General features: G+C 36.9%; 4 protein-coding genes across 6 annotated transcripts; 2 read left to right on the top strand and 2 right to left on the bottom strand.

Annotated features, from left to right (window-relative positions):
* Positions 1-7,019, bottom strand: LOC119070468 (probable low-specificity L-threonine aldolase 2). 2 transcript variants are annotated; one of them, XM_037174824.1, is made up of 9 exons: positions 6,873-7,019; positions 4,560-4,686; positions 3,553-3,797; positions 3,173-3,247; positions 2,879-3,045; positions 2,617-2,697; positions 1,939-2,078; positions 1,735-1,871; positions 1-356 (listed from the first exon to the last, which is right to left on the bottom strand). In XM_037174824.1, the coding sequence occupies exons 2-9, from the start codon at positions 4,679-4,681 to the stop codon at positions 46-48; spliced, it is 1,278 nt and encodes a 425-aa protein (XP_037030719.1). In that variant the 5' UTR covers positions 4,682-4,686; positions 6,873-7,019; the 3' UTR covers positions 1-45. The 2 variants fall into 2 exon arrangements, with proteins under 2 accessions (XP_037030719.1, XP_037030720.1); XM_037174825.1 differs by lacking the exon at positions 4,560-4,686 and having other exon boundaries at positions 6,873-6,996.
* A 4,972-nt stretch (positions 7,020-11,991) lies between these two features.
* On the top strand, positions 11,992-15,333 carry LOC119070467 (eukaryotic translation initiation factor 3 subunit D). 2 transcript variants are annotated; one of them, XM_037174822.1, is made up of 5 exons: positions 11,992-12,348; positions 12,478-12,625; positions 12,681-13,311; positions 13,380-13,505; positions 14,635-15,333. In XM_037174822.1, the coding sequence occupies exons 1-5, from the start codon at positions 12,159-12,161 to the stop codon at positions 15,190-15,192; spliced, it is 1,653 nt and encodes a 550-aa protein (XP_037030717.1). In that variant the 5' UTR covers positions 11,992-12,158; the 3' UTR covers positions 15,193-15,333. The 2 variants fall into 2 exon arrangements, with proteins under 2 accessions (XP_037030717.1, XP_037030718.1); XM_037174823.1 differs by having other exon boundaries at positions 12,001-12,348; positions 12,687-13,311.
* Positions 15,334-15,614: 281 nt separating this feature from the next.
* On the bottom strand, positions 15,615-16,267 carry LOC119070466 (uncharacterized protein SCO2049-like). Its single transcript, XM_037174821.1, has 2 exons — positions 15,894-16,267; positions 15,615-15,811 (listed from the first exon to the last, which is right to left on the bottom strand). Exons 1-2 carry the CDS (start codon positions 16,121-16,123, stop codon positions 15,655-15,657), a joined length of 387 nt encoding a protein of 128 aa, XP_037030716.1. The 5' UTR covers positions 16,124-16,267; the 3' UTR covers positions 15,615-15,654.
* Positions 16,268-19,543: 3,276 nt separating this feature from the next.
* On the top strand, positions 19,544-23,398 carry LOC119070465 (protein toll-like). Its single transcript, XM_037174820.1, has 3 exons — positions 19,544-21,079; positions 21,244-22,570; positions 22,640-23,398. The coding sequence occupies exons 1-3, from the start codon at positions 19,929-19,931 to the stop codon at positions 23,054-23,056; spliced, it is 2,895 nt and encodes a 964-aa protein (XP_037030715.1). The 5' UTR covers positions 19,544-19,928; the 3' UTR covers positions 23,057-23,398.
* Positions 23,399-25,285: the final 1,887 nt, after the last annotated feature.

The raw sequence follows: 25,285 nt of genomic DNA, 5'->3' as shown, positions 1-25,285 counted from the left end.
AGCGTGTACACGACAAAACATTGTAGAAAATTATCAGAAAACTTTTCACATTTTATTATCAAATTCGTGTATAACGAATTTTATCTTCTTTATCGCTAAGTCCACATCCTCATCGGTAATTTGTCTATAAATAACCAATCGTGCAAATTTGCAATCTCTCGAACTAACTTGTACAAGAATTCCCTTTCCACTTTTATCAGTGATGTTGTTTAAAAGTTCTGCTTCTGTAACTTCCGACAATCTCTTTGTAAAATCTGAAGATGTAATTTTCTCATTGACCAACTGGATCATCAAAATGTTTGTTTGAACATTTTCGATATCGACGGTTACGTTCGGGCTTCTTGTATTGAAAATAGCTGCAAGTAATAAAAGGAAAAGTTTTATTTATTTTCTGATTATTTTGCAAGTTTTCCAGGGATTTTGCGAGAAAGTAATTATCATCTTTGACTTTGTTGCACATCGTCCAATTGTTTCGAGTGTAGTTCAATTTTAATTTGAAAAAGCTAGGATTCTTTTTTCTTTGCATTGAGACACACAACATGTTGCGATATAACGTCGGATAATGTCCTCATCATTTTTCGTTCTCATAAATAGCAACAAGCGATAAGTTTGTTAAAGTTTTCGTCGTTTTCTTTCAACATTGAATTACAGCTTCCAGAGTAAAACGAATTCTTCCTGATGCATCATCATTATTGACACTCACATCTACACGAAAAAGGAAGATTTTCAATCGATAAGGAACAAGCAAGCTATCGTTTTATCATACAAAGTTCCACTTCACATTCGACGTTTGAGGAGAGTCGTATGTAATAGCTGTGTAGCATCCTGTTTTACATAAAACGAGTAAAAATCTCAAACAAAGGCAATTATGTATGTTTGTAAGGGTTGCTGGTATAGTTTAATGAATGACGTATCCTTGGAGACATTACGGTGCTACGATACGGATAATGACAAATACGGTAGAACCATTTACACAATGGCACAATTTTCTGAGAAACCGATAATTTGAACAATTTTTTACAAACATGCAATCGAAAGAAGAGGGTAGAAGCGAAGAATGTTCAGTTTTTGTTTTATTTTTGATGAATTTTAATTAATGTTTATATCGACCAGGTGTTGTTTGAGGTAAATTTGTCAGTATTATATGTGCCTAAAACTTAGTTGAAAAGTGAACCGGACGGTATCGAACTTCGACTCGGCGGGTAAACTGACTTAAGAGGCATCGGTGCTTTGCTGAGAAGCATACATTAGGGCGTTTTTTAAATACTGGATTTTAGTTTACTTTTGATGATATCTTTCCAACAGAATCCTTTTTGAAAGAAGTACGACCGCAATTCCGACCACGAATGTGGTAGCTTTCAATAGAAAATACATTTGACTGGCTCTGAGAAACGTGAGCAGTTTATGAAAATTTCGTTAAACTGCTTACTTTTCTCATTGCTGGGCAAGGCATGTTTGTTAACCAAAAGGACAAAATAGGAAAGTTTACGCAAGGTGGAATTTCCTGTTTCTCCCCGAGGTGAACACAACGTTTTTCATGCTTGTATTCTGCGAAAATCCGCATTTTTATCCACTTTTTTTTTGAATTCAGCCATTTTAGGTGAGGAAATTATCACTTTATCACTCAATATGGCTGGATCCGCCATTTTAGGGAAGAGTTAGAATATTGGATCTAGTTAGAAATATGTTCGTTGTATTTCGTGGCGAAGGCAGAAAATTAAACTAAAAAATTACCTTGGGCAATACGTCGGACTTTTTCATGGTCCTCGTTGAAACCAGGAACAATAGTATCCAGCGCTACCAGACCAGCTGCAGACAAAACTCCAACTTGTCTCATGGCTCCGCCCAAAGCTTTTCGCATACGGTGTGCCCTGTCCGACGATCGTATTGTGTTAACAATTTACAGAACCCAGAAAAAAACAACAATTTTCCACTCACTGATTTATGAAGGACTGGGATCCCAGCAATATTGAGCCGACCGGCGCCGAACAACCTTTACTGAGACACACTGCTACTGAATCGAAATCTCTAACGATTCGTGACACAGGAACATTCAGGTAAGCGGCTGCGTTGAATACCTGAGAGTATTATACAAATAGGTTTGAATGGATGTCGTGGATTCTTCGGCTAAGTCCAAACACACACACGAGCAATTTTGAAATGCTGAGATCGACAATTATACTACGTTTTCCATTGTCCCAATAACTTTGTCATGAGTGCGAGTGAGACATCTATACTTCAAAGTCGGATAGAAACGCACCAAGAATGCCACGTTTCGAGCTACTGAGACATACGCTGCTAAAAAAGGATTACAAAGTAAAATTAAGCCTAATTGGCGATCTCAACAACGCAAAACGTGTCTTTGGGCTAAAGAAATGTTAAAAAACCGTTTGTGGTGGCTTAGAGAACAACCATATCCAACATACAAAAACGGATGAGTAAAATTAGGTTGACATTGAAGGACATAAAGTATACACAGAAGAAAGTTGCCAGTATAAACGACCGACAATATTGACAGACAACAAATTTTATTATAATATATGGTCGATTCACAAAAAATAAATGTTTCTTGGAAAATGGTATGCATTAAATCGAAGTTATAAAAAGTCCACTTACCCTAGCTCCGTCCATGTGGCATTTTAACGAATTTTCTCTGCAAATTTTGGTGAATTCATCCAAAAACTCGATTGGAATTACCTTTTTTATTTATATATGGATGTAGTATGTATGTGGCGGAAACGAAAAGATAAAAGAAAAATTTATTTTAAATTATAAAAAAAAGAGAAACGAACGTAAAATCGAAGATATAAGATAAAAGTGGAAAAAAGTCAATAGCCGAAAAAAAAGAAACATATTCCAGCGGATAGTATTTACATACCTTACCACCGCACATATTGTGAGTATTTTCTATTACGGCTAGAGCAGTAATTGGTTCATGGCAGTCGAATCCACGAATTTTCCTTTTAAATTGGTTTAAGCAAAAAGTTCCATCCGGTTCGTTTGGGATCGTATTTAATTGAACTCCTGCTATGTGAGCAGAGGAACCTAAACAAAAAGAATGAAAAAAAAAAAATGCAAAAAAATGATAAATTTGTTTCCGTTCTGTATATATAATTTTAAAAAACCCCCGGAAAAAAGTAAAATAATTTAAGTATGAAGTTAAAGTTTATACCTTGCTCATATAAAAATATGTGAGATAAATCACCAACAATTGCTTCCGCTCCACGTTGACTGCAATGTACCATCACTGAAAAATGCACATTTTGGGTAAATGGTTTACAGTTTTTTTTTACTATTTTTTTCTCTACTTTCATGTTCCATACTCTCTACAAGACTGATTTATTGTGCTTTCGCGTAAGAGTTAAAATATGATTATATGTTTTGGGTAAATTTAAAATTGAGGAAAGAAGGTGGCTCAAATAACATGAATTATTGAATTTCACACAGGTTCTGGGTGTGTGTGCAATTTTCAACGTATGTGTTATAAATTGTAAATGTTATTTGTGTGTTCGTGGTTTTTCCTTTTCGCTCTTCTTCTCGTTCTCTTCAAACCTGATATCAAATTGGCCATGCAACCACTCGGTACGAAAATTGCAGCTTCCTTTGCAAATAGTTGAGCGAAACGCTGTTGCAACTCGTTCGTTGTTGGATCTTCGCCGAAGACGTCGTCGCCGACCACGGCCGTTGCCATTGCATGGCGCATCTCTTCGGTCGGCTGGCTCACTGTGTCTGATCTCATGTCGACGACCAAATTGTTTCCATTCAATGGAGAGGTTTTCATGTTCGCGTACATGGCTCTGGAAATTTAGATGGAACGCAAAAGTTCGGAGTTCATGAAAATTTTTCTAAAAATAAAATTTTTGCATTTTTTTCAGTGACCCGGCTTATTTTTAAGGAGTAAAATTTTTGGCATAGTGTGGAAGTTCGGCATAGTTCAGGCGCTACAATTTTTAATTTTTCTCAGATTTTTTTTACAAGAAAAGTTGCGTACATATGTACCTGTTTGGGACATAAAATCAAACCTCAAAAACACCTACATAAATAACTGTTATTGCTCATCCTATCCGCAAGCTGACCATTACATCGCAATTTGCCCCCTCCGAAAATGATCCATTGCGTGAAGAATATTTTCGGCTCATTTACGTGAAATCGTTTGTGATAATCAACTTTTGTATGGGGCTGGGACAGGTAAAAAACCAGAATATATTGGATGCAGCTACGTAATTCATTAATTCGGAATTGTGATAATCGCAGACTCACTCATGTGTTTTTTAACAACTTACTTCTGTAATTGTAGTTGTATATCCGAGACAGAGGCGAAATAACAGTTACCGCAGCTTGTTGCTCAACGTATGAGTTTGCGATTATACAATTTTGCTTCCGAATTAATGAATTTACGTAGCAGCACCCAATGTAATCTAGTAACATCAACAAATGTGGACACTGGATGGAGCTTAGATGAACTTATATTCCACACCAAAATAACTGAGTGATAAATGTTATGGTATTTTGTGTTACACGCTACTTCCTCACAAACTAAGTCTACTCAAGCAACTTACAAATGTCGATTGAATTGCGCTAACTGTAAATTATTTTTTCTGGGAATAATGTTGAGATTCCTCCTGAGATTCGAGTTGAATGTTCCTCTAAACACGCTGGTTGCGATCGTTTGAAACATCATTTTACCTGGATTAGAGTCAATAAATCGGCGATTAAAATTAATGAGGACATTTAAATGAAAATTAAGCAAGGCAACGTTACAAGTTGAGGCGAGCTACACACATAAATGATGAAGTAAATGATCAGAAAATTCAAATGAATTCCTAGAAACGAAAATTTGGTCAAACACACTCAATTTTCAATTTAATGTTCATCTACATCAACTACAAAGTTACAGTAAATTATAAAATAGAAGATTATGTATCCGGCTTAGAGAATCAATTCATTTGTTGTTGTGAATGTATTAACGACTAAAATGTGGGCTTCATATGCTACATTGCTACATACAAGGTAACATCTTAGAGATGGCTTATCATGGCTATTCATCTGTTAATGACAACGCCTAACTAGTGTACTATTATATGATAAAATGTGTGTTAAACAAACGAAGTAAAAGAATTTGCGCCAAACATTAGACGGTATACTTAAAACAAAGGAGTAGTAGTAAGTTTAAGGACTATATCGTGAGTTAAGAGATTTATTATGTGGCGAACGAACCTTTTCAACTGTAACAAATATTTTGTTTCTGAATGTTTTATGATAAGTTTGTAGTAATAGAGGAGTTCCCACTTGCATTCGATGTTAAATAGCTGGCGAATAAATTTATGTCTTTCTAACCACAGATCCATCATTGTATATTGGATTGATAACTGAAGACAAATATCTTCTGACAACGTTTCAAGTGATATTGCCTCGTTTCGGACATATAAAGTGTTTCCATGCAAGAAACTTTAAAACTTCTTTCTAAGACATTGAAGCGCAGAACCGGAACGCGGAAAACTTTCAATTCATTACACTTTACAAAAATTTTTACCGCAGGGAAGCAATCTGTACGAGAAATTATTATTTGTTACGAACTATTAGCGTTTTAATCTGTAAAAGTTGGTTTCAACACTCAACTGAGGGGTTTTGATGATTAAAATAGAGTGGCAAGATAAAAGAAATTGTTGAAAGATAAATCAACATCCACTTTGCAATGATTTACTGGTACTTATTATATACTTCAATCAGAATATAATATTAATTGGACGTTTACACGGCAAAAATATGCGGAAGGAGGTGTCCATAAATAATGTTAATGAAAAATTCGCATTTTTCGACCAAGGGAGGCCCCTTTCTCTGCAATTGGTCGAACTCCTAAAAGAGTCTTGAGTCAAGGATCCTATGAAAATAAATCTGCAGCGCCTCCGCTTTTAACTGAATCACTTACCGTGAAAATCGTAGCTCCTTAAATTGTGGAAAGGGAAATAGAATCTCTGTTTGTTTGCTGAATCTATATGTGCATCGAACATCTCACAAGTGTTTCTCAAAACAGTCAAATCGTAACTTAAAAAAACCGACTAAGCCATTGCTTACTCATACACTTGGGCATGGGCATTGTTTTCTATACACCTCTATTAGCCTCAAAATCTCGTACAAATTAGTCAAGTTTAAATGAATGAATATGAATACGCTTCTGTTCTTTGCGTAAACGTCGTAGACAGTGATAGCCCCAGAACAACGGAATTGAATGACTGAAGGTGTATGGAATAGATGTAAAACTCGTTTTCTGTATGAACTCTTTAATGTTTCATGAGATATAATGCAGTTGGAGGCAATGATGTTCAGTTATTGTTGTCCATACAACAGTCGATACAGTGGTGTTTACGGTTCCGCATATTTAAGGTCAATAAATTGTTTTTCTTATTTACTCCAGGCATGATAACCTTACAACGTACGATTTTCGGAAGACCAACTTTAGCGACAATTTCACAAGAGAGAAAATGAACGCAAAACATTGCTTTTGCTACATAAAGCAGTAGATTTAACTTGTTTTTTTATCCGTTAGAGTATCTAAACAAGATGACATAACACTCGAGATAACACTAATCACTAGGACACTATTGTGCTGCTAATCTAGTCTTGTGTCTTATCTGTATCTGATAATGTCGAACTAAGGTAAATAAAACCTAAGCTTCAACCGAGAGCCCTCTGAGCACATCGGTTCACAATATGCTGGAATTTCATGTCCATGAATGAACCTAGGTCAATGTTAACAAAACAAAAACAAAAGTGCTGTTATTGCATCGAAGCGTGTAAACACAGTCACAGTCTCTTAACAAATAAAGCAAACGTTTTAAATATTTAATTACGTGTCACCCAGCATGTCATACCTTCAATTAATATGCAAATTTGTGGAAATTTCAATTTGAATTTTAAAATGAAGAAAAAATCTGTTTTTATGTTCACAACCACTCGATGACTAAATTATATGGTCGACTGACTTCAAGAAGCAATCATCCGCATTTTATATTAACATTTTAACAATCTGCGATCCGTCGCTTGTGTATACATGGTTAATGTTGTCTACCACACATTCACAACATCAAATTAAAGATAACGCATGTGGCGGTTACAATTGGTCGAATTAAGTTATTTTTAAATACAATTTTCGTTGTATCGCAGTACAGTTGGTTGAATTGTGTGTATTAAATTGACATGGACGTAGCTGGCTCGCAGGTTGGAAATAATGTAAATTGTTTTCATTTACCCTCCTCAACGCGTACTAGGGACCATTCACAATGCATGCACTCGAAAAATGAGAATGTATGCCATCAGTGAGGGAAGTCGTTACTTACGCTGACTGTGTGTGCAATTTCATATGAATAGTGCAATAAAGCCTTTCATTCTTTGAGGAGATTAATTTAGGAGATGGGCGAGGTCAACATTGCTAGATAAACAATGTTAAAGGTATGGGAGAAACATGAACATGGTGGAAGACCAAGACTATCAATGTTGTTTATATCGTCTCTGCTTCCGGTTGACAAGCTCACATCTTACAGCGATAGAAAATACCTTCATACGATTTTTCTTACATAAATAACTATTTCAGCCTCGTCACAATCCCTAAACGCAAAAACGCAAAAAGTCATGGGTAATTTTTCGAAAATATGTTACCCTCTTCCTATACAGTAAATGCTTCTTTAAGCACTAGATATGCAATTGTCACTCGAGGCCGAGCAATGTGACAATTTGGGTGGGTCGTATTTTCGTTTTGTTTTTATTTTAAGGCCTGACCCAAGGTGATTTTTTCCTTGTCTCTATGCTGATTTTCGAGGTGTGAGCGCAAGGTTGCACAGCACACATTGCTGACCGATTTTTTTACGTAGTGACTATTCGCAGGCGCCTGCCAATAGCCAAATTATTACTAAAGATCCCTTATACAAAATGCTATTTGCAGGCATTTTCTCTTTTACACAGGCTATTGGCAGGTGAAATGCCCTGCCAAAAGCATTTACTTTTTTTTAATTTTCATCATTTGTTTAAATTGCGGATATCTAGGGCTTTTGGGGACAGAAGTCATTGCTGCTAACTGTAAATAATATCTGAAGAGCCTAGTTATAAAATACCATAAGAGCGTTGATAATCTACGTCTTCACTCGGGCAGAGTTTATTTGCAGATAAAATCGACAAATCATTGCATAAAATGTCGCGTGAACAGATAATCTCATGGGCCCTTGAGTTTCTGTATTTTATTTAAAAAAAAAATCTTCGGTGCACGACAATGAACTTTGAATTGACACACTAGAGTCAAAAATTGAGATACTCAGAGACGAAATAAGTTTACTGCCGATACCATGATACATCTGCCGTTGCGTAAATGTTTAATTCATTTATCGTCATGCAAATTTAAAATTACAATGAACGCGAGGACTCTGGACCACTTCTCAAACCAACACTTCTAATTGGAAAACACAAAATCAGAACATAATTAACTGAACCTTGTTTCAGATAAAAAGCAAAATGCCACAGGCCGCGTAAAAATAATGAAGAGAATCTCGGAATCGAGAGATGAGATTATTACAATTTGGTGGATGATAAAGTGTTCGCAAAATAAAATGATCTGTTTTTTTTTGACTTGCAACAATGAAATTCACAATGAATTGTCATAACCAGACAATTTTTTGTTGCAAACACTTAAAAAAAAATCTTTTTTCCATTGTAGCTGTAATTAGATTTATTTTTTAATGGACGAACAACAACTGCTCTTTTTCTCTATGCAGCTAAATTAGAGCCAGTTGTATTTAAAAAAAAAGCACATAACTCACAAACAAACATACTAGAGCTAGCTAGCTTAATTTCTGTTATTATGTAGGGCTGCGTATTTACATGTTTTCACCACATATTAACGACGCCAACCTAATTAACTTCAGGCTTTGCCAGTTCTCAAACACACACATGTATATATACATAACTTCTGATGACTTGCGGGCACATAAATTTAATTAGATGTACCTCTCCTGCCTCGGATTAGAACGTATAATATAATTTTCCTTTTAAGGTAAAATTTTAGTAAATTTAATTGTTTTTGTTTTGTTTCTGCTTAAGTTACAAAAGCGAATATTTAACATGTAGCCACATCTGCTTCTCTCTTTATACAAAATAAAATTCATGTTGTGTACATACCGAAAACAAGGCAAATTAGAAATAGTTTTGCATCCAATGAATTTTCTTTAAACATTTCTTTTCCGTAAGAATTTATTTGAGTTGGTAATTAAAATCCACAAAACGGTAGTACAGTAGTTGAGATTCGAAAGGATAAAAGTCGAAAAATAAGGACATTTGTCTCGGAGTTTATTAAGTAAGCCTGATTCAAAAACACACAACGTTATATTCGGATGTTACACAGGACCCCTCAAATTATTACGTTTTTATGCCTTTGTGTGGTGAGACTAACATTATGCATCAGCTCGGAGAGGGAGTTTAAGCTTATCTTTGTACACATAAAAAATGATATGCACCTGTCCAAATGTTTATTTCGACGAGTTGGACTCGCTTTCGACTTAGGATCACAATCACCAACTGGTCCAAATAAACATCTGGACACAGGTGCTTAATAATTATTATTATTCTTAAAAGTTAATATACTTCGACCAATGTCGTCCTAAATGAGTGGATTTCCAAATGCACCCACGCTTCTTTTATTGTTTCTTTTATTTCATTGACTTATTTTCTGGGTCCTGATTGATTTAACCTTCATCTTGAATACGTTCACTACTGTAGTACCAATATGTGCAACTGCAACATTAAGTATCTGATGGTTGACTAAAAAGCACCAGTGGCGCCTCCAGGTTTTTGGCGCCTTTGGCGAAGAGCTGTTGGTGTCACTAGCTTTCTTTTAGAACTATTTTCCCACAACAATTTCGCGCTCCCAAAAAAAGAGAATTTTACGTCACTGTTTTTAAGATGTGATCGTTCAGTTAAAACACCCTAAAACACCCTAAGCATAATAGTACATTATGATACCGTCAATATTGCCAGCGTTATACACTCGTGTATATTACACAAAACACAAGTGTGGAATGAAATTCAAAACGGTCAGAATGAAATTCAAGAGTGCAACGAGTGTCTGTGTAATATGCAAACGCGAACAATATTCCAATTACTTAATTTTGACAATCATATTTCACATTTAATCTACCACTGTAAGAGACCTTCCCTCTATGACCTTGTAAATAATGTTTCGTATCACATTTTCATACTTTTTTTTTCCACACAAAAAAGAAAGTCTCAGACAGGGGCGCCGACTTCTAAGGACAAGCGAGGCTCGGGCACCACTACTCGAATGATGAGCACCACTACATCTTTCCAGTTTTACTTGAAAGAGCACCACTACTCCCAGATTCGCTTGTTGTATGGGCACCACTACTCCCAAACACAAGTCGGCGTCTCTGGTCTCAGAGCACACCATTTTCGTCGTAGGTGTCTTACAATATGTTTATTGGGGCAGTAGGATAGTAGATATTGTATAGATGCGCAGTGACACACAACTTTTCATATACAAAATAATTCTTCTCACCGTCGGCTCGCTCTATTCATGTGGCTCACATGTTTAAAAAAAAATTATCTCTGCTTGCAATGACTAAGCCGCTCGCTCATAGCAATATCAATAGCATTGAAAAGTATGGCAGGTATTGATGAATGAAATTTCTTTGATTTGGTCGAATGAATTTGAAATTTGGATGCACCTGACCCAGGAGATGAACTAATGAATGGAATTACATAAAGTAGAAATCATTTGGATTCCTAGCCACTCTGGCTTTGAGGGAAATGAAAGAGCGGACGAACTAGCCAAAATGGGAGCTCTTAATTCATTTAATGGGCCAGAACCAGTGATAGGTATACCTGATTCTTTCATTAAAGCAAAAATTAAGAAAATAAGGGAAAAAATATTCACACAATACTGGCAGAATATTCCTGGTTGTCGACAAGCAAAACAGTGTATCAATATAAATAAGAAAAACTCAAAGTATCTAATAAATATCAGCAGAACAAGACTAAAAATATTCACTGGAGAGATGACTGGACATTATGGCTTCAACAATCACTTATATACTATTGAAAAACGCATTAGTTCAAGCTGTGATTTGTGTGACTACCACACAGATTCAGCCGAACACTACCTCTGCAACTGTCCGGCTTTTATCGAAAGTAGGCGCAAGTTCCTAGGGGGCAATAAGAAACAAGTGTAAGAAACAAGTGTAAGAAACAAGTAATAGTAAGCACAATAGGCCCTCACAGATGGCCTCCGTGTGCGCTCAACTAGCTCGAGCTATATCTTTAATAAAAAAAATGAATGGAAAAATATAATTTCAATGTTGTTTGATAAGAGAATATACCATGCATGGGGGTAATTCAACGCTGTCCCTTGTCTTTTTTTTGTTTTAAATTTTTAATGAAACATACAATGTTCTGAACGAACAGAATGAGACATCTCATGAAGGCGGTCGTAACAAAATTTTCTAATGGCGTTTCCATCGATTTAGAAAGAAATGTCTTAGTACTTATTACGGAAAGAAATTCACAAAACCATTTTATTGTCAGCCTTCATGAGTATCTTGACCTGTTCTTTCAGAACCTCGGAAACACTAATGGATTTCGTAAGATGGATTTTGTACGTAACAGAAATTACAAGTAAATAAATGTGAAATCAATATTTAATCATCTGTTCATAAAATTGCGCCATTCGTAAGAATCTCAATAACAATAGTGTGAGCATTTAAATGCTGCTAAATCATTGACAAAAAGTCTAACTAACAACCCTTCTTATCCTAAACGTCCTAAACGTTCGATGAATATTACAGACTATGGAAATCTGTTTTAGCGCCACCTAATTTACAATCATCACAAAATTGTCGATAATGTAGAGCATCACCATCTATCAACAACTAGCAAACTAGCAAACTAGAATAAGTTGACACATTCTTCGAAGTTTTTTTTCGCAATTCACTTTGACATTTCCGACTATTCGAAATTCACCTCTGGCACTACGATTTTTTCGATAAATTTATTCTTAAACGTGTCGTGTCCATCTCGACGGTCTATAAATTTATTGCAAAAAGAGTCGGTAAACCATTACATCAAATCGCAAACGGGAAGAACTAAAAAAACGCGTCAACATGACCGATGCAAATGAGTGCACCGATGATGGGTCTACATTCCATTTGGAATTGCAGTACAACGATCATGGATGGGGCCCTTGTGAGTTGTCGGACACATCCTTACCCTACCAGCCGTTCAGTAAGAGCGATCGTATGGGTAAAATAAGTGATTGGACGAATAGTGCCGCTTTGGACAAGAAGTTTCCCAGTGAGTGTTGCTTATTGCGATTAGAAAACCGAATTTTGTTGCATTTTGTGTACACATTGAGGTTATGTTAATTGATGTTGATGAAGCCGCTAATGACGATTCATATTTTTATTCCCCCGACTCGCATAGATAAATACACGTCACAGTTCGGTACCGGCAGCCAGTACGCTTATTATCATGACGAAGACGAGACCACTTTTCATTTGGTTGACACGGCTAGGGTGCAAAAGCCACCATATCAACGGGGTCGTTTCCGTGGAAACATGCGAAATATGCGGTTAGCGATTCCGTTCTGAATTTTTGTCTGATCATATGTGCTAAACTCTTCAAAGTTTTAGGGGGCGTGGTGGTCGCGGTGGTTCTCAAGGAGGTATGCAACAACTAAAGAGTGCGAAAATTCGCGACAACCGACGCGGTGTGACTAGGAAATGGGGTGCTCGCAATGCTCCACCAAAAATTCGTGATGCATCGGTGGCAGTACGTGCCGACTGGTCAACGATTGAAGAAATGGATGTACCCCGTTTACTGAAATTGTCGTTGCCGAACATTAAGGATGGTGAAGATATTATGTGCTGTGGAGCATTGGAATACTATGACAAATCATACGATCGCATCAACGTCAAAAATGAGAAACCGTTGCAACGCATCGATCGGGTCTTCCATACGGTTACGACAACCGACGATCCGATCATTCGAGTTCTGTCGAAGTCGGTCGGTAATGTCTATGCTACTGATGCCATTTTGGCCACGATCATGTGCTGCACTCGATCGAATTATTCCTGGGACATTGTCATCGAGAAAATTGGCGACAAATTGTTTATGGACAAACGGGACAATACTGAATTCGATTTGCTTACGGTTAACGAGACATCGGTCGAACCGCCAGATGATGGAAACTCGTTGAATTCTCCTAGAAATTTGGCCATTGAAGCAACGTTCATCAATCACAATTTCAGTCAGCAGGTAGGTGAAATTGATCGAATTCACATGTTGACGACATGGTCACACCGTAATCTGAAATGTTTCGATAGGTTCTGAAAGGTGGTTCAGAGAAATTCAAGTTCGATGAACCGAATCCGTTCGTTGGCGAAGATGAGGAAGGTGAAGTGGCCAGTGTTGCGTATCGCTACCGTAAATGGGATCTTAACAACGGAATTGTAAGTAATTTTTGATTCAATTGCATGTGGTGTTTAGGTTCGCTTAATAGAAAATGGCCGTCTAATGCCTACATGGCGAACGTATATATTCTCATCAGGTTCTATCAAGCATCCTTCTCCCCTGAAAGTTGAATTTGTTGATGCCTAACATTCGTCTCACTACAATCTCACAGCAAAGAGTGTTGCATCTTTGACTTGAAAATAATGTCCACGACCCCTATTAACAGTCAGTCTCGCCGTCATCGGTTGTTGTTTTGTGAAAGACAAGCCAAGCCCTCGCAACAGCCTTCGTAATGAAACGGTTGCATCTCTTATTTAGTTGACTTGTGTAATTTAACTGACCGGTGATGCGAACAGTAGATTACATTAGATGCTGCGAAAGTGATTCACTACATCAGCTCACAATTTTGTGATAAGAGCTAACTCGCAAGTGTGCTTTTGAGCGACAAGCGTCGCAGACTGTCTTTTCAACAAGTGTAGAGTGTGTGAATCACCCCTGGATTCAGCTGACTCAAACAAACCAACAATGACATGAGAATACAGCGACTCTAGTAGTTGTAGGTCATCCGGGTTCCGAGAGTTCAAAGAAGATACAATCCCCTATCATTAAATCAATATCGATGGAAGGCAGAAATGACTCATGCGACCTGACTGTTTCGGACATAAAAATCAGGCAGATGCCGGGTTGTTAGTTCGCTGATGAAGGCTACTTTTAAGAAATTTGTTGTCAAACATTTTAAACAGATTTCTGGTTTACGTGGAGATTGCACTTTTGACTGACACAACTCCCAATCTTCAAACTACTACGCTCAAATCTTCAAATTTAATTTCCGCAAAATACCATCGAACAATAACACAATTTCGAAGTTCAAAGTATCCTAACTAATGGCCAGTCAGAAAGACTAACCTATGCAATCGAAACTGTTTCGAGCTGAATAGTTCCACACAATGAAATGGCCGTGTAAGGTACTAACAGTTAGTCGACTCGATTCGACTGTTGTATATTCCGTATGTCAGATTTTCGGCTTGGCATAATTAGGGATACCTAGAAAGGATCATTTCATTCGTAGAAGACGTACTCGCTTTGATGACATCGACGAGTAAATGTTTTTCCATTCGAATTTTTCAGGTTTTGGTGGCACGTTGCGAACACGACGCAGTTCTACAATCTCCAACCGGCGATCTTCAATATTTATCGATCAAAGCGCTAAACGAATGGGACTCGAAAGCAGCTAACGGTGTCGAGTGGCGTCAAAAGTTGGACACGCAACGCGGTGCAGTATTAGCCAATGAATTGCGAAACAATGCATGCAAATTGGCCAAATGGACCGTACAAGCTCTGCTCGCCGGCTCGGATCAAATTAAGTTCGGTTATGTGTCCCGTGCCCATGTACGTGATTCGTCGCGCCATGTCATTCTCGGCACACAACAATTCAAGCCGCAAGAATTTGCCACCCAAATCAATTTGAGCATGGACAATGCCTGGGGTATTTTACGTTGCATCATTGACATTTGCATGAAGCAAAAGGACGGCAAATATTTAATCATGAAGGATCCCAACAAGCCGATGCTGCGATTGTATGATATTCCGGATAATACATTCGAGACGGAGGGTTCGGAGGAGTCGGGCGATGAGGGAGAAACATTTCAACCAGTTTATTCGTACGGAAACAAGGTCAGAAATTAGAGGTATGTCGTTTGCTGGTGTCGGACGCAAACATCTGGCTCTGTTCGAAGTAGTAAGGAATCGGATTGCTTTTGTGAACATTATGGCCACTTTATACATTTTAGCTAACCAATTACATTCAATACTTCAACGAATAAAGAATTGCGTTTTTCTCTTTGCTTCTGATCCCATGAAAAAGGCCGAGCTGGTGTTCAGCCGAAACACATTTCCCTTGAAAAATACAGCTGCGAATTGAACATCTGAAGTCAGTCTTATTTTCCGCACCAATCCAAAATCTGAACCGTTTACACTCAAGTATATCAAATTTCGTTGCTACTGTCCAATGAAAGTTTAAAAAAATTTCTCGTTCGTTTGGCATTCATTCTGAACCTCTTATCAAAACGTTTTCACTACTCGACTTCGAAATAAAAAACGAATTCGGATCTCAGTTCATGATTTGACAATTTATTTTTGAATCGGAACTTATGTTACTATGGCCGAAGCTTCGATTTCAACTAACAAATCCGGTTGCGCAAGACGCGAAACCTCCACCAATGTGCAGACGGGTCGAATATCTTTGAACATCGCTCCGTGAGCCCTGGATATCTCGTCGAATTTCGAAATGTCCGTGGTAAACATACTGAAATTCATTGAGTAAAATAGGCGAAACATAAACTTTTACTGATCAATGGAATCATCTGACTTAAAATCCCACACATTACCGAGTTCTGATGACATCCTTTATGTCGGCACCGGCCTCTTGTAACACTGTTCGTATTTTTTCCAAAATGTATGTGGTCTGAGCGTAAACATCATCTATACCGACCACTTCATTTAATTCGTTTACGGCAACGGTGCCAGCCACTTCTATTACATTTCCAATACGAATTGCTCGTGAGTAGCCTGCTATTGACTCCCATTTCGCTCCGGACGAATAAAGTTTTCGTTCCATGATTACAATTCAGAGATATGGTGCGTAGACCTTAACCGATGGCAGTATTCGAAATTGTATTGTTAGACATCGGAATTACGTTAAACATATGACCAGCAATGGAATAAAAAAAATGGAAAAATATTTTTGGGAGAACTTTCGAAACTGAGTCATCGGGTCAAAGTCTTCGACACAAAATATTTCTCAAATGTTAGTATGCAGTCCTAATATTATCAGCAACAATTTCATATCAATAACGCTCATTCGGTAAACTTAGAGTCAGTGCTCAAAGATAATTTATTAATTTCTGGTAGAAGTACCTAGTAAGCAAACTTTCAACTATAGCCGCTATAAATAGCATCATGAATGTTCTTAATCTTTTTAGTAGAGTTTTTACAAGGAAAGAAGACTTTCGAAATTCGAAAGGATGATCGGTAAAATCTGTTTGACGGAAGACTCGAAGTAGGAATCGTACACTTATACAACACCGAAATCGTAGTTCGGTGAAATCTCGTAGACAGATTTTTTTTGTTTCTCCCAAATATGTGAAGTAGATAGACAGGTCAACCGAACCAGATAATCTGCTCTAATGAGTTGTGTGATTCGTGGTGAAAGATAATGTGTACCTAAATAACAATTTTCCCATTTTTTATGAAAGCCTAACGTTAGATTTTTAAGGCCGAACAGCAGATAGCAACAACATTATAAAATCTGTTATTTTGTGACAAAATTTTGGATTACATATTTCGGTTTAAAAACTAATTCCGGTAACACAGTGTGAAAAATCTAGTTCTTCATTTGTTAAGCTTGGCTCTCTGGGTATCTATCCTAATTTGATTTTAACTTCTTAGATTGGAACAAAAAGTGCAACTATGCAAAATAGACCGAGCAACATTAGAAAAATAATATATTGGAATCATGTCCTTATCCTACGATGCTTTGGAACAACGCACTTCAAGCAAAGGTGGTAATATAAATAGGGTACTGAAACTTGACAGTGTTCCATACAAAATTTTACACTGTACAAAGAGTGGTGATAAAATTTCATACAAAATAGTACTCTATTTGGCTTAACATTAATAGCACTTTTGCTTGAAGTGTGTTGTTTGGAAGTCTTTTTAGCAAATTTTACCATCATATATGAGGAGACTAATATGCACTAACCGTCACAAAAAGACATTTCCCAAATAAAAACTTTTCGGTTCATGCATATCTTTCCTCATATCTTCGAGTGGTAGGACATTCAAGGTGAAAATTATGACGGTATTTGGATACGTGTCATCAGTGGTTATTTTTGAGACTTTACTTTGACAAATGTTTGAGAAAATGATTTCCTAAAATAGGCCCAGACTTTGTCTGAAATAAATATTCCTATCTGGGCAGGCAACTTCTAACCGCTTCGGCCATTGTCCTAAAATGTCATAATTTGAGAGGCCCACTTCTGCCTACCGAAGAGTGAAAGAAGATATCGGAAGTCGGTTTTGACATCTTGAGACCAACACGTTATACACATATTGACGGAGAAAAAATTAGTCCTATTTCGACAAGTGGCTTTTCAAAAGAATCCTAAATTATATTTCTATCTCATTTTTGATGAGCACAACACAACGTTGACACGTATTGAAGAAGAAAAATTTCTGGAGTTCATTATGTACATAAAATATACCTAAACTATACCTAAACTTCTAATTCATTGTGGTATGCATCTGGGACCGAATGCCACACATTCATATCAGTCATTTTTTATAAAACGTCGTATTTTGATAAGGTTTCATTTATTTTAAATTTGTACACATTTTTGATCTGAAGGATGTTGATACATTTATATAAAGAATTATGGTTTTACGTTGACTCACTAGCATCATCATTAATTGTAAAACGCAATTTAAAAGTTTATCGCAAAAATTTCAATTTAATAGCGCTGAAAGATCAAAAGCTTTAGAGAGGAGAGAGAGCGAGAGAGTTAAACAATATGACACTAGAAAGAACATTAAGAGAATTCACAATACAGAAATATACTCCGTATATTTCGAATAGATCAGTATATCTCGTATATCTTATAACTCTGTATAAGTTTGACAACAGCCCCCTGGAAAAAATTTATATTTTTTACGCTACGGATTTTGATCAAACAAAATGCCAGAATATACGGAGTATATTTCTGTATATTTGATTTCGTGAATTCCCTTATTGTATTTAAAAAGAATCACAATTTCATTTTCATCATTTTGTTGCATGTATAAGACTCATATTCAATCGAACCAGAAATATACAAAATCTCTAGGGTATGCTAGCATTGCTACACACTGAAATTGAAAAGTGGTACGATGACTGAATGATGAAATAGAATTTTGATTACTTCTTTTACCCACTTCAAATTATTACTCTGAATACAGTCGACGACTTTGAAATACGTGTCGTATTTCGTTTCAGATGATCCACTCAAATACGGTTTTACGTCTTTAAACGGTGTACATTGTTCACCCGTATAAACCAAATTCATCACCTATTGACGCCGTAAGTCGAACAACTTTAAAAAAAGCCATCTTCGATTTTTGGAGGGTACACAGTTATTGAATCAGGGGATCCTGAGTCATTTGCAACAAAAAAAAAATCCTCGAAGTAATTATATTTTCACGCCAGAAATCATGAAAAAATGGTCTGCACTAGGGTGACCAAAATAGTTTTTGTTGCATATCACCGACTTAATACGTAACGCATTTATCTGAAATTATGGTCATTGGTAGAGGCGTTGACGCCGCATATACTGTCCTTTAAAACATTTCGAAATTTTTCGTGTATGTGGTGCAGTAGCTATTTTAGGGGAAAAAAATCCAAATTTTGGAGAGTGTTTAAAAAAAAATACAATGATAGACTTGGGTGTCGTTGGGTAGGTAGTGACCTCTAATATCCGTGACACCATGAACCTACCGCGGCACGATTTTCGTTGAGCTTCAATTTTTATTAAAGTGTACTAACACAAACGTTCTGTAGAATTCCACTTTTCTTCGCGTCCATTTTAATTTTTCCGACGATAAATGCGTTACGTATTGTCGGTGATATGCAACAAAAACTATTTTGGTCGCCCTAGTGCAGACCATTTTTTCATGATTTCTGTCGTGAAAATATAATTACTTCGAGGATTTTTTTTTTGTTGCAAATGACTCAGGAGGGTCACCTGATTCAATTACTGTATACCCTCCAAAAATCGCCGATGGCTTGTTTTCCTGTTTCATACAACTTGTCGAAGTTTTGGCAAATTGACTCCTAAAACTCAAATTTTAGGCACACTGTAGAATAAAAAAAAAACAAATCTGTAAACTTGTTCGAATAGAAACGTTCGAGAGGGCCTCTCCAATTGCTACATGACGACAAGAATAAAATTAGTTTTTGTTGATGTTTTCTCTCGTTTGTTACTTATCAAAAATATGTAATCGTTCGTATTCTGTTTTAAGTCGGAATATAAAAAGCAATACGAACGGTGCAGTACGCAAATTTTAACCGTTCATTCTTTGTTTCTGGCCTAAACTTTATATTAGACAATTTGGTTTTTTGTAAGAAAAATTTCGTTACTCGACTATTGAGATTATACTTTAGCAGAGTGTGTAAATGGTTCCGATGTAGTAAGATTCTACAAGATTCGGATATAGATACAGTAACAAAATCGTTAGCCACGTCAACTGCAAAAGTATAACTCATTCGTACCGCATAAAACAGCGAAAAGTAGAATAGGATTTGTGTGCGCAAACAAAATTAAAGCTTCCAGTATTCAAAGACACATTCCATTTAAGGACCCAACGCGAAAGTGGTATGCCGATTAAAGACAATGGCTGTAAAGGTGATATTGGTAATACTGTTGGCCTTATCCGGATGCGATTCATATAATTCAATGGATCTTCCAGACAATTGTTCTACAGACCGGAAACGAATCTCTTTCAATTTAGAATGTAGGTTTGAAGCATCCGATTCCAAACAACATTCCATAAAGATATACACCATCGAACCAACGCTTCACATAACACACAACGACGGATGGGTCCTCTTCGATTTGGATATATTTCCCAAATGGAACATAAATGAAAAGTTGCATAGCATAAAAATGGAAAATTGTACACTTCCTTCGGATCAGAGTCTCGGTACTTTGTTTGAACATTTCGGCGTCAAAGATGAAATTCTTGCATTTGAAGGCATCAATATTGCACAGTCATCATTGTCATTAGGTGGTCGATTTTCGAGTGGATTTGAAAAAGTAGAAAATTTGACGTTACATTGGAACAGCATAGGACAATTAAATGAAAATGTGTTCCGATTGTTGACAAAGCTATACAACCTGGATTTAAGTAAGAATGAGATTTCCGATGTGGACCACAATGCGTTCAGAGATCTGGTGGAACTCAGGACACTTAAAATGAGTTCCAACAAATTGAAATCACTGAAAGAGGGCATGTTTGAGCGCCAGAAGCACTTAAATCTTCTGTGTCTACGGCAAAATAGCCTACCGAATTTGACGAAGGAAATGTTTCGGGGTCTGGACTCTTTGAGTATTCTCACTCTTGAAAAAAATAAGTTTTCCAGTTTGATGGACAATGTCTTCCACAATCTTCCGAGTCTGAAAGAAATATCTTTGGGTAATAGCAACCTGCCGTACACAATATTTGTGAAACAAAGTCATTTAAAGTTCGTTTTCCTAGAAAAAGTAAAGATAAGCGAAGGATTGCTTTTGTCTGGACTGAAAAAACTTCACATCAGATCCAGTAAAGTGGTGACTATTTCGGGCTTATCGAATATAGAAACCGTTTCAATAATCCGGTGTGAATTACACCCATCGGCTCTTACTTCGTTTAAAAACTTACGTTTTACGAAAGAGTTAAACTTATCATTCAACGGAATTAGCAATTTAGACGATGGGATTTTCGATGGTCTCAAAGAATTGGTTCGGCTACAATTATCCAAAAATCTGCTGACAAATATCTCTGGGTAAGTTACAATTGTGCTCATTTGCCTTCTAATCCTTCTCGACTTATTGAACGAGATTACCAATCGATTGTCAGGAGGAGGATCAGGAGGAGAGAGCAGTTCAACAACAATTCAATGAATCTTGTCCCTGCTCTTAAAACACTAATTTTCTTCTTCCCTACTAGACTGGTTTTTCGAGATCTGAAGAAACTGATCGAAATTGACTTATCGTACAACAATCTTTCAACGATACATCCCGATGCATTTGTCAACACCGATCAACTGACTACCATAAATTTGCAGAACAATCAATTATCGTTCAGTGATAACAAAATGCCATTCATGCATCTCTACCACTTAAAAACATTGAATTTATCCAATAACAACCTGGCGAGAATGCCATCCGATTTGAATAAATTGAAAAATTTGAAGGAAATCGATTTAACATACAATCAGATCACATCGGTAAAGTTTAGTGAAATACGACAGAATTCCATCAATATTAGTTCAACGTATGAAACACGGTCCGCATTAGGAAGTAAGGATACACGCACATATCTCAGCGGTAATCCATTGGATTGTGACTGCAGTATGTTCGAGTTTTTATCGAGAACGGATCAAGAACAATTAGCTCAAGTATTCAATGACACCTGTTTGAAACACCATTTCCATATGACAGGATGCAGTCATGAAAATTACGTGAGCGATCAGTGCCCGACTGGATGCAATTGTATAAAATTGGAGAATAGATCCGGTGTTCAAATAATTATATCTTGTAAGGATAAACAATTGACACGACTGCCCGAAATCAAATTTATGAATGCTACATCAATTGAACTGGACATTAGCAATAACAGCCTAACAGAACTGCCAATATTGCCTACCAGCTTCAATGTAACTTTCATTCAGGCTTCGTTTAACCAAATTTCTGAAATTAAGGTTGAAAACTTACCGTCAAATCTTCGAGGCTTGGATTTGTCTCGTAATAACGTTCGAACAATAGCTGCGAAAGTTATCGATCACCTGAGAAATCACCAAAGTTTGGAAATTTTACTGCTAAAAGACAATCCACTGGCATGCCACTGTTCTGACGATATGGTCAAATTAATTGATTTCATCGAAGACAGTTCGATGACGGACCTGCAAGAGGCCAAATGTAATGTACATTACCAACTGTCGCAGGAAGGGCTACAGAAGAAATGCGAGGAAGAATCAACTATGTACATCCTCATCTTCGTCACTATCCTCACGTTAATGTCGGCAGTCATCCTTGTATTGGTCATGAAACATAATCAATTCATCAAAATGTGGCTCTACGCTCATGACTGGTTCCTGTGGTGGGTTGACGAAGAGTACGTGGACAGGCATAAGGTATACGATATATTCATTTCTTATACAAACGAGAACAGAATGCTGGCATATCGTATTACGTACGCGTTGGAGAAGTGTAACATCTTCAAAGTGTGCTTACATGAAAGAGATTTTGTTGGCGGTGAACGTATTGAGCAATCGGTAATTTTGCATTTTGACTCCATTAACTGCTGCGGAAATTTCGGAATAAATTGAATTTTCTTTTCTCAGGTGCGCGATGCAGTGAATAAGTCTCGTCGAACACTGGTCATATTAACCGAAGATTACATGCAATCTGAATGGTGTGAACACGAATTTCATCTGGCGTGGGAACGAAGCGTAGCCGAAAAACGACAACTAATAATTGCTGTAAAGGCTGGAAATCTTGGACATATTGCAGACGAAACCATTCATTCGTACATCAAAACCCATACGTACATTGAGGTAGATGATCAATGGTTCTGGGAGAGACTTATTTTTCGTTTACCACATAAGAAGATGATCAAGAATATTTTCCCAATTAGGGAATATGAGACAATGATGAAGGTAATATCGGCAAATGAAGACGAATCCGCAAATGAAGGAGAATTCGTAAATGAAGCAGAATATGCAAATGAAGGAGAGTCTGTTCAAGAAAGTGATCTGTAAAGTTACTTGCAAGTCTTAGTCTTAGAGTAATTGTGATTTTGACTTATACGTCGACTCCTATTAGTTAAAATTACTGATAATTTCCAAGCCCCTTCGATTTATGTTAAAAACATACCATATTATGTATAACTATAGCACTGCTCCTAGCATTAACATAGAAAATATATGGAGACTAATGGTATTTGCATTTCTTTCGTAAGACATGTTTCAAAATGCGACGGCTTTTTGACGTTTGACATATTAGTGTTAATGCTAGGAGCAGTGCTATGGTATAACAAATCTTATTGTATATTTAAACATGTTCCATGACAATAAACATAAAATTAGCTCTGAAGTTGCTTTGAAGTATTAGCTCGATGAAGTTCAAGCAACCAAAGGGTCTAAGAGGAATGGATGCTTTGTTGAAAAGCCTTCATGAGGGCGTTTTATGAGTACTGTATTTTCGATGATATCTTGTTACAAAAATCCTTTTTTTATCCTTTAACCACCACAAATTGTTATCTTTTAATAATAAATTTTCTCCTAATTCATGTAAATTTAGTCAAATGGTTGACTTTTTTCAGAGTTGGTCTAATTTATTTTTTTATTCAAAACTAACACATTTTGGTGATTGTTGTCGTCTTAATTAAAAACAAGGCATCTGAACAGTCGGAGCGTTTGCTGCGACTTAGCCCCGTACGACCCGTAATCCTATTTCGTCCGTAACCATAATACGTCCGTAGCCGTAATACGCCTGGAATCCTAATACGTCTACTCTACAACCCTCTAATGCGTCTGTTACCAAAATGCTAGTCAAGTTGGGCAGCGGCCTTAGTTCTAGGCCCCAAATTTAAAATGTTTTTCCACCACATTCTATTCGGTATTCAATTACCTATCATATAAAACAAAAGTTAGGAAAATCGGATGAAATTTACTCGATTTATGTGCATAAAAGGACCGAGTAGCCTTTTACTTCTAGGGCCCTAACTCACGGTCCATTCAACTGATTTTAATGAACTTTTTTTTCCTGAATTGGTATCGACAATACCTATCGTTTGCCGTTTCATATACATTTCCATCGTTTATTTTGCCGTAGATATTTCCGACTATGGGGCCGACCCGACTATGCCCATCTTCGAACTTAGCCTCACTATTTCAACTACCTTTCAGGGAAAAAAAATGGAAATCGTATTTTATTTACTCAAGATATCGACGTGACGGAAAGACAAAATTTTTATTGCGGATTCGTTATCTATGAACATAGGCAAACTTACCGTCTGCTTCGAATTCCATCAATTACACACGGCATCGTAATCCTATAAGCCCCTTTCTACTTCGTACGGGGCTAAAAACGTTAGGTCGTAGTCATCGATACGTAATATACAAATCAACATTTGTGAGATAAAATCACAAAACTGAAACGATTCTCCAGCAATCTGGTTTGTCATGGAGGATTCTTTTGAAAAACAGCCTGCCGAAATCGCACGCATGTTACTTATCTACCCTATATTATATCGATGGTTTAGATACAAATGACTTAGAAAAAGTGAACTAGCAGCTAAAATTGCTGCAAAAAATATTTTTTCATCAAAAATTTCACATGCACGAAGCTTTTTAAGTAGCTTTACTGAGCATCAAATTTTCATTCCAAACCACATTCATTGAAACACTCCCAATGCATGTTTGGTATTTTTGGAAAGCTAAGATCAGTATCGAATGGGAAAAACAGTGTGTTTTTGTGTGTTTCTGTTGCTTCTCCGATTCACGGGACATACTTTCAACTGCTCATAACTCAGAGTGGATGAATTTTAAACCCAACAAGACCCAATCTGCCCCGAAAGTTCATGCAATTACCTTTCTAATGACACCCTACACGACATTGTATGTTTAGTGGCCTACGAGAAATTTACATAAGAAAAGTGCATGTTTTCGGTTTTGTTCACCTCTCACTAGCCAAACAAGCTAACTCGAATTTTTTTGCAAGTGGTTTTGGCTTCTGGGCCTAGATAGGTAACATATCAAAAAATCCACTAGAAAATGCATCCGATTTCGGCAGACTGTTTTTCAAAAGAATCCCTTAGAGACATTTTCAACTCGAATAACTGTTCCTTTGGTACTGATTTCCTAGCCGCCAGTCTTTACGAAATAATTTCTTAATCTTACAATTTAAAGTGAATGTTAGTAGATGAGAAATTTTCACTTCTTCATTACTTAACCACACCCATTCTTCGTCGGCCGACTAGCAGGACA

Source organism: Bradysia coprophila (genome assembly GCF_014529535.1).
Source record: "Bradysia coprophila strain Holo2 chromosome X unlocalized genomic scaffold, BU_Bcop_v1 contig_79, whole genome shotgun sequence".
NCBI classification, from domain to species: domain Eukaryota; kingdom Metazoa; phylum Arthropoda; class Insecta; order Diptera; family Sciaridae; genus Bradysia; species Bradysia coprophila.
Note: the sequence above shows the minus strand (reverse complement) of the source record. Positions and strands in the feature narration are given on the sequence as shown.